General features: G+C 36.5%; 1 protein-coding gene across 1 annotated transcript in view; it reads right to left on the bottom strand.

Annotated features, from left to right (window-relative positions):
• Nucleotides 1-789: 789 nt before the first annotated feature.
• The window catches only part of ROBO2 (roundabout guidance receptor 2), a gene marked incomplete at both ends in the record, with an annotated part of 468927 nt that continues 459799 nt past the window's right edge, over nucleotides 790-9917 (bottom strand). The window contains 3 exons of the mRNA XM_084291813.1: nucleotides 790-806; nucleotides 1422-1622; nucleotides 6093-6353. Of these exons, the coding sequence (XP_084147939.1) occupies nucleotides 790-806; nucleotides 1422-1622; nucleotides 6093-6353 (479 nt within the window). The remainder of the gene's footprint in view (nucleotides 807-1421; nucleotides 1623-6092; nucleotides 6354-9917) is intronic.

The raw sequence follows: 9917 nt of genomic DNA, 5'->3' as shown, positions 1-9917 counted from the left end.
CATAGCTAAAAAGAAGGTGAACTTGCATAGCAATGCAACAAAAGAAATTATATACAGAAGGAAACCCTTTTCATCCTGGAGAGTGATTTTTTTTTTCTTTTTATATACTCCTGACAAGGAATAGTTTAAGGTGAATGGTGTATTAAAGAGAAGAACACAAGTAAATTATCTGTGGGATATGTGTGGCTGTGTGTCTTTACATTGCATTTACAGTTCTTTTAATAGTACATAAATAAAGAAAATGTTCATTGCACTGTTTAGTGTCATCACTTCCATGAGTTCAGACCTGATGGTCCATCAGAGCAGCTTGCAATGTGTCTTCTCAACTACTCTATAGAAAGAAACAGAGAGAAAGAAAGAAGTTGTAATAAGGAGAAAAACAAAACAAAACAATAAAAACACAAACCAAAGCCTATGGCAATATTACTGCAGCACAAGATGAATATTCAGTAGGTTGGGAGAAGGGAGTTAATTGCTAAGATGAAAAGTGATGGATGCTAAAATTCAGCACTTACCAACACCATATCCATACCTGAGATAGCACATTTCAGGGTGTGTGAATCACCAACAGCTCTCTTACAAGCTACTGGGAGGTAACAGTAGGTAGGTACTGAGAGTTTGACTGCCGCAAATAGGAGGCAGACATGCCAACAACTACATTGCTTTTACTAGTAAAAATACCAATATGCCTGAGCTAGGTTAGATGTTGGCATACTTCTTCAATCAAGAGACTCAAACCTTTCAGGCATTTAGTACCACCATTATGTGTGCAGCATGAGTGTGGTTCTATCAAGGTTTAACAGATACTGAGTAATAATAAAAAAAAATTTGGAAAATAATTCCTCTGGCCAGGAAAACTGAGGAAGGAGCTGGGATATACAACTGAGAAACTGGGTAGCACAGCTGAAAAACAGGACCCATATCCAAGAGCAGAACACTACTCAACAAGCAACAGAAAGTTTAGGAAAAGCACAACCTTGTTAGTTTAGGAAAAACACAACCTTTTAGGAAAAGGCACAACCTTGCCACTATGACCAGGAAGTTCAGTTTTCATTCACTCCTCTGAGAAAAATCTCCAATACCTTTTTTTTTTTTTTTTTACTTTGCAAAGAAAATTCTAGAATATTAGAATTTCTATTTAATTTTGACACTGTTTCCAATTTCACTACTACTACACATTTAAAGATGTACTATGTAGATAACCTTGGCATTACTTAGAAGGATTTGAACTGGTTCAAGTGAAACAGCACATGAACTTCATTTGGTTGTCATCAAAGGAAAAAGACCTCAGAAGTCAAAAATATCTTGATAAAATTTAATCTGATTATCACACTGAAATTCCTCCTCTCTTCACAATGGATTTATAATTTGTGTCTTTTTGTGTATTTGAGAGTTCGAACTATAGCTAGAGATAAACTTACATAATTCACCAGTAAACTGTCCTTGACTGTTTGATCCCACATAGCCTATATCAAGAAGGTCACTGGCATTGCGTTGGTGACCTCCTCGCAAGACTTCACCTTTTCTAGGTCCGGTCGATCCTTTAGAAGAAGCTGTTCCTGAAGAGCTGTGTCCGCCAGGGGATGGGAAGTTAGGTTTACTATAAGGTACCAGTGCCTCTTCTAGAAAAGCAAAACAAAACAAAATCAATACACTAGAAATAAACAAGCTATTCTGTTCATCATATTCATTCCCTGCTTTCAGGTATCTATCTTTTATCTTCCTTTACAGCATAGCCATTTCACCAAAGAAAACACACAACTCATTGTTGTATCCCACAGACCAAAACCAACCAAACAAAAAAAAGCATGAGTTTAATCTTTCTTTCTTGTAAATGCACAAGTTAGTTTGTATTAATTATAAAAAGCCTAGATTCATTATGAGGTAATAGATCACGAATCATAGATTGTTTAATAAAAATGGATACACATACAATTTCCAAAACAATGCAGCTATAATTAGATTTTTGCTTCAAGCCTACATGAATATGCTTTTTCCTTTTCTTTAGTTTAAATTATGGTAACATTACCTCAATCAATTTAGATAAAAAACTACAATATCAGCTAATTTAATTAGCTTCCAGCAGCTCAGTAATTTCTAATGAAGCAAAGTACGCTGAAGATTTTTTTTTAACTGGCTGTGAATTACATTGGAAAATATTGTATTACACATAACATTAGCAGTTGTAATATTTGGGGTGAGTAAATCTTGCAGCTTGTTTCATATTCTGTTATGAGGAAAAGGTTCACTTTTGCTCACTCCACCTCTTAGGAAAGACCTATAATAATGAACTGCTTGCAAGAGTAGCATTAATACTCAATAAAACACAGGACTGAATATCTTTACATAGCATCAAGTAAAACAAGACATCTCATCTGATTAGAGTTTCTGGGGCATATTGTTGTAATAATCCTGATCTAAGAAGCAAAACAGCAGCACTGATTTAACACTGAAATAGAAGAACTATTTTCTTTGTTGCGTATGATCCACTTTTGCTGTCTTAGAAGCAGAAGAAAAAGACGTTGCTAAATTGTTTGGATCAAGATAGAATCTAAGTATATATCCTTAGCCTTAAACACAAAAATTGCTCTTTCTGAAATCAGTAGAATATCTCCTGCTTGAATCTTCATTTTTTTTTCAATTGAATCTGGGCTAAAAGGTGTTTTGTTGTTGTTGCTGTTGCTTTTTTAATATTCTATTTTCCATTGTTTTCACTCTTAAACAATCTGATGGGGAGAAACGCACTTTCTTTGACAGGGAGCAGAAAGAAAAGTAGGTGGGGATAACTGGAAAGGAAGAGGAGATAAAAATGCTTTTATTCACAATCTCGAAGCCTTTGCCTTGGCTGCAGCAGGGGCACACAATTAACTTAGGGAAACGCTAAACGAGAACATATTTGTGGAGGAGACACAGGACTTTATTCTCTGTGTCAACCAACACAAGTGTGTAGGATACATGAATTCCCCATATGATCTCCTATTGAACAGAACCTTTTCATAAGATAAATCTGTTGCAGAAGAGGGCAGACAGCCGACTTCTTTCTCTGCCGAAGTATCTCCCTATGGCTCTGCCCAAGGGACCAGAATATTTGCACTGCAGGACATAAGGACATTATCAGTGTTTTGTGCTATGACTGTGTTGCCCTTGCTGAAATGTAAGGAATTGCTTAAAAGACATAGTAAAATGCCATTTAACAGCCAAAGCCTCCTAAATTATGTTACCTGTTCTTTATATATCAACTCCTAACAACAGAATCTGATGCAAACCTGCTTTCCAAAGGCTGGCTGAAATATGGAACAGCTTGCATTAAGGCAGCAATAAAGCAAGCAACATAAATCAGTTTAGCAGAAAGCTGGATATATTTTTAAAGGATAGAAGGAAAAGTCACTAGCATTACAAAAGAGTCTGAAGATGACATATATGGTCAACTGATTTGTTTTTCTAGTTTGTGGACTCGGGATAAGGCCTCCTTTGGGTTCAATGAAATATCGAGAAAAAACGACCATGAATAAATATAAAGTACATTATCATTACAGAGCATATGGTGTGTTAAATTACCTGTTCTGTCCTCAGAAATAAATGTAATCCATAAAATAAGCAATTGTAACATAAAATTAGGGCTAAGTTTTCTGTAACGTTGTAGCACATGAAAGGTAGGTGTCTGAAGTCCTTAGAATAGGCTCACTTTCATTAGACAGCTCTCAAGACAGTGCCCCATGCCTCAGTCTTGCAAAGAATATGGGGAGGCTTTGTCAACGCCTTTCTCTTTGAAAGACTGAGCCTTTTCTGAAGTTATTCTATAACATAATTCTATCCTATACAAAATCTGGGTATGCACGGGAAGTAAGACATTTCTATACCCAACAGAATAACCAAGAGGCTAACCAATATACCCAAGAGAATAACCAATATTGTCAAAATTATTTTAACCTTATTTAGCACTAGTTTCTGTAGAGGGGTAGCTGAGAATGTCATATTTGATGTGCTTCTCCTGTTGTCCCACAATTAAGCCATTAGCAGGAACTCAGCTATCTTGTCTATTCTGAATGCAATCAGTGGACACCTGGCTCCCAACATCAGATATTCTATTTCTATTCACCTTCAAAATAAAGCATCTGCTTTCAAAGTTTCACCCAAAGCCTGGCAATGTCTGAATGAAGCTCCCTTAACTGCAAGACACTTATTTTACGGAAGTGAATAGCTAATGATAACTCCCTCTGGAAATATTTGAAAACTGGAAGAGAACATATTACCAGAGATTTATTAATAAAGGAAAAGAGAAGAAGCACAACTAATATTATTTAAAAAATAAGCATGCCATCCAAGTGCAGCCTTCTAAAAAACTAACAGAGAAAAGTGTACAGAGTAAGAAAGACATAGTGCAGAAGCAGGGATGGGAAGAAAGACATACAGGTATGAAGGTCTGAACCTGTCCCACCAGTTTAAAACCACAGTACCTCCTAGAGCAACCCTCTGTCATGCATGAAGGATAAGCACTTGCCCTGGTCATCCTGAATTTGACAAGAACAAGACACTCCAGCCCTAAAGTCAGTGCTCAGATAGGGCACTGGAAGTGTCAATATCAAGTTCTTTTTATTTATGGTCAAAAAATGCAAGTCATGCAGTATGGGAATTTTACTACTGTGTACCCTCTATGTCACAGAATAACTGACAACTTCTCTTTGTACACTTAAAGTAGAGGAAAGGAGGAGAGTTGTGGTTAAGAAGGTCAAACAAGTATACTTAATATTCATTTCAAAAAAAAAAAAAAAAAAGATGCATGAAGTATATTGTGCTATTTTGTATACATCTGTACATCTTGTACATTTTAGTTAAAATTGTCATTACACCAAGTAGCATTAATTTCACACACTAATGCTATTTTTAAACTGAGACTTCACATCATCATTTAGCAACATGAACAACGAACCACTTGTTTATGCAGCTGAAAGATTAAGGGGTATTAACTGTATCATTACTGTTACATTTTAAAATACGTACTGTATTTTAAATGTTTAAACTTTAATATGGATAGCAATATTTCCTAGGAGGACTTTACTCAGTAAATCCTGCCCCCATGGCAGCTTTGCCAGCATACTACTATTTTTTTTAGAATGTCATTGATATTAGGGTGATAAATTAACTAGGAAAGTTAGTATTAGAATAAAATCTGAAAAAAAAAAAAAAAAGATGAATAATATGAGTGTGTCTACTGCCACTACAATACAGCTACATACAGACTTGAAGAAGTAGTGTAGCTCTAAAGAAAGCTCCGTGTATCATGTATTTTTTTGTGTGTTAATTGTCTTTGAACAACTGCCTTCTTGTATCACTTTAATCATCACTAGGATAACATATAATTAGTGGCTTAAAGAAAATACCCTAGTAAGGGGCTCTGAAACAGCAGCTTTCACTCGTGGTCAGGCTGAGAAAAGGGGTTTGCAAATGGTGTAGAACTGCAACTCCAGTTCATCATTGCCTCCTTTACACATTTTTACAGACTTGAAATACATTTAAAAGTCAGCACTCAGCAACAAGTAGGTCCTGTATAAAGGTGAAAGCCCATGCTATCATCTTGCTAGGCCTAGGAGATGAATGTTATTTTGTCATATACTTGAATAAGGAGAAGACAGTGTTATAAATATAGTTTGAATGAGTGGCAGTAGTTCAGAAGGACATATACTGAAACAACTGCCAATTTGGATGCAAGTTGAAAGAACTAGAAAATATAGCCCTGTATGTATGAAAAAATACATCTAACAGAAACTACTCTAAAAATCTCTTCCTCCTTTCCTGCCTGCCTGAAACTGCTCCTCTTTTTCCTACTGCTATGCTTAACAACATTATTAATTGCCAAAACACCGCAAAGAACACACCAAGTTAGGTGCTAATGAGATTTCATGGCTGCAGGAGGGAAAAAACTTGGACCACAAGCTCCAATTTCACTATGTCTCTTTTTCATTTTCTAGCGTGAGCCCCAGCAATGCGGGAATGCAGGGATGGAAGGCTATCTTAGCCAGATACAGAAATCCTCAACTGAAAAGCTTCAAAAAGCCCTCTACGTGGCCTCATTTGGTGCAGCGCACACGCACCTGATCCGAATGCTTGCTTGTGTTGGGCTTTCCTGAAATCCTCTTGGCGATCTGCGGAGCTTATCCACTCCTGGGTTTGCCGCTGCCACTCTAGTGACGTCCTAGCTTGCCGGTCCAAGGAGCTCTTTGTGTCATCTACGCTGGGTGCATGCTGCCTCTCAAGAGAGCTTCCTTTCCTCTCTGCCGAGCCTCCACGCTGGCCAGGGACTATTTGCTGCCTTAAACCCTGACCAGGAGGCGGGTCGGGTGGTGGTGGAAGATCTAAAAAACGTGAATAAGATTTAGATGAACTAATTTTTAATTCAAACAGAACTTCTCTTTGATGCTGAAAAGAAACAAACAGAAGAAATCCCTCACAAATGGTATGAATCTGCTGATTTTAAAAAGAGGAAATTTCATGTTAATCAAAAATGTCTGTTTACTTTCCACTAGTTTTCTACCGCAGGTTATTGTGTTGCTAGCTCTTTCTAACATCCATAATAATCAATAGACTCTGAGCCCTGACTTACGTTTCCAAGAATATTTATTTTCCATGGGGTATACTCCATCTGGCTCTTTGTGTAGCGACTAAGAAGTAAGAACTGTAAGAACCAGATCTGTGACAGTTGACAGAGTAATTTTCCCCTATCATACTGGGAGGCTTGCTTCATCACCCCCTTTTTTTGGGTTTCATTTTCAGCTTGAGGCTTACACTTAAAATCTAAATATGTTACTTCAACAAGATGCCCAAAAAAATCCACAAAATCTTGGGAAAGAATTATTCACAAAACCTATTGTCACTGAAAATGCATCAATGTGTCTCTGGTAAATGCATGTTCAAATGGAACAAGCAATGAGTGAACATTTTATTCAAGTACAATTTCAAAGTTCTCTCAAAAGCTGTAGTCCTCACAGACAAGAATACCACCACTCTTAAGCTTATCAGTCTTGCAAATATAACCAATCAAAACACAATTTCAGTTGAAAGGTGAAAGACACCTGCCTGGTCTCTCTATCAACATATCTTTTTCAAGTTTATGACTAAGATGCTTGTAAAATTGGTGATAGAGCTTCTAATCACATTTGCAGAGGCAAAAGTACACTGTGTTTTTTAGTTCATGACCCAAGCTAATTATAGAATCTGGACAATGGCAAATCTAAATGTAAGACTTTCACATAAACCATATGATAGACTAGTAAGAGTTAAGAAAATCTTTAGATTATTAAAAAAAAAAAAAAGAAAGAAAGAAAAAGGAGAGCATATAGTATACTCTCCCTTATAAGCTACCTGTTTTATATTTAGTTTATATTTAGTTGTTTAATTATCATTCTGGTCAATGCATAAATAAATCCATGCAGCCTCACTAACTTCACTAAATCTATGTTAGTTTACACTAGGTATGGTTACACCTCACTTTCTATTATTTTGTACATTCATGTTGTGAAGGTTCATCAAGGAATTCAAAAGGCATGGAAGAGTAAGTTACCCTTTTACTTGTAGAAAGAGCTGATTTTCATAATCCTAGTGAGACTTAAACTCATTTTATATATTGTTGAGGAGGCCTTTGAAGCTAAATTATTTTGAAGCCTCTATTTCAGCTTTATATGAAGCTTCATGTCCTTGCTGTTAGAGGTAGTATTTCTGTCTCCTACATTTGGGGCACAAATGCTTCCAAAGTTGCTGTGTGCAGATGTGTGGGTTATTTGTATCTAAAAGAGAAAGAAGTTGTATCTGATGTTGCTTCTGTATATTTTTTAAGAGCTGAAGTGTTATATCCCAGATTAAGGTATCTATCTTCTGGCTAGAATGGTTTTATAACAATCTTCTAGCCAGTTTGGTGTATTCTTTATTTGCAGATCTAATTTATTTGAGAAATTTTTAGTTATGAATATAGATGTGACCTTTCATGACAATGACTATGCTTGAGTTAATGTAGGTGGAAGCAGGAGAGTATGGGAGCTTGCCAATGTTAAAATTGCTTATAGTGTTGGCTTCCAAAATGGCTTTTCTTATAACTGATTTTATTGCAATCATAACCAGCTAATGTACAGAACAACTGGCATCTGCTTATGCAATCTGAAATAGATATTACTGAAGTTGTGATGTGTAAGCAATGGAGATGTATTGAATCCAGTAAGCACAGTCATAACATGTCACTGGACAATGCAATTTTCCAAGATTAAATATTTAGTTTAATATAAACTAAAATTGTAAGTAGTAGTATCACTACCAAAAAAAAAAGAAAAAAAAAAAAAAGGTTTAAATTATTGCATTATATAAACTTAACATACAGCACCTTTCTTCAGCAATTGCAATCTAATAGTTGTTATTAATTAGATACTGAGTAGCAAAGACTGTACTTAACCTGTCCTGTATGTTCTAGATCTATCTGTTACTCCAGGAATTACAGTAGGATTATGCTGTTGATTTGACGTTAACCTGACTTTTGCTTTTACGTATCCTCAAAATGGGCATAATAATTGCTTGATGAATAGAAATGAAATGAAAAACCATGTTTGTGAAGCTCTTTGGGTGTTTTAGACCTGTGGCTGAGGTAGCTGAAATTAAAAAAAAAAAAAAAAAAAAAAGTTATTTTCTGATGAAGCTTCACAGCTTCACACAATTCTAGAAGGATTACAGGGACTACAGAATTAATATGAGCTGTCTCCAGCCTGAGTACAAGCCTACTGAACTATGCCAGATATGTCTGAGAAGATCTGTAGAGGAGGTTACTAATTCTAGCCGACCATCACCTGACTAAACCATTCGCTTTTTCACCTTTTTACTGAGGTTGATTGTCACATTAACACCTACCCTTCCTTTTCAATAAAAGAAGCTGAAGGAGAGCTCTGTGTGGCAATGTGTCTTTTGATTTGTTCCACAACTCATCTTATGCTGCAGATCTTCTGTTATCTTGTCAGAGCATAGTATAAAGACACCGTGCATCTGGAACTATGAGTTTCTGTCTCCAATGTCACAGAGAAGTCTCGCCTTTTCCTACCTCTCATCTCTCTTCCCAGCAAAAGACATCTATTTGTCTCAGCATACACTTGTAAGTCTGTACATACATGATGGCTAATGACTGGGATTTCAGCTGCTACTAGAGGGTAACAGAGATCAGACGACTTAGTCCTCCCATTCCCTAACAGGCGGACTTATTACCACAGAGAGGCAAGCAAACTCATTCCATAATGTCAATCACTCCAGAAAAGATTTGAATGTAGAAAATTAGGGACTTCAGGAGGATTTTCAGTAAAGATAAATGTCACTGATTGTCACTGCACTTCCATTTACATGACATTAATCTTCCAGGTGCCAAGTAAAACACCTGAAAATCCATATTGAGCTAGTAACTTCCTAGGCTAGTGGGATGCCATCCAAACTTCCACTTGCAGCATCTAATGGCAGGATTATCAGACTTGCAAGGCAATTTTATAAGTGTATCAAGGAAGGGAGAGGTGAGGAGGAAAGGGGCAGTGATGGTCTTATTGATTTAGTAATGAAGGGATTGTGACTGAAAAGCTGTAGGACATCAGAGTGCCTTATCAGAGGCAGATGGATGTTTGGCTTGGGATTACTCCAGCCTTCCTTTAGAAGGCATAACATAGGCCAAATGATTCAGGCACCAGTTAAGCTTCGGCTCAACCTCTCATAATTAACTAAAAAAAAAAAAAAAGCAAGTTATAAAACCAAGAAGTATAAGGACATATCTTTCTATCTGTGCTAGTCATTTGTTTTCCTAGGGGTGATAATTACTGCTACATTTAATAAGTCTCTGAACTATTTTCTAGCATCAGTAGGTAAGCAACTTCTCCACCGCACACCTTAGCAAAAATTGATCTGTA

This window comes from Netta rufina (genome assembly GCF_964035555.1).
Source record: "Netta rufina genome assembly, chromosome: 1".
Lineage (NCBI taxonomy): Eukaryota > Metazoa > Chordata > Aves > Anseriformes > Anatidae > Netta > Netta rufina.
Note: the sequence above shows the minus strand (reverse complement) of the source record. Positions and strands in the feature narration are given on the sequence as shown.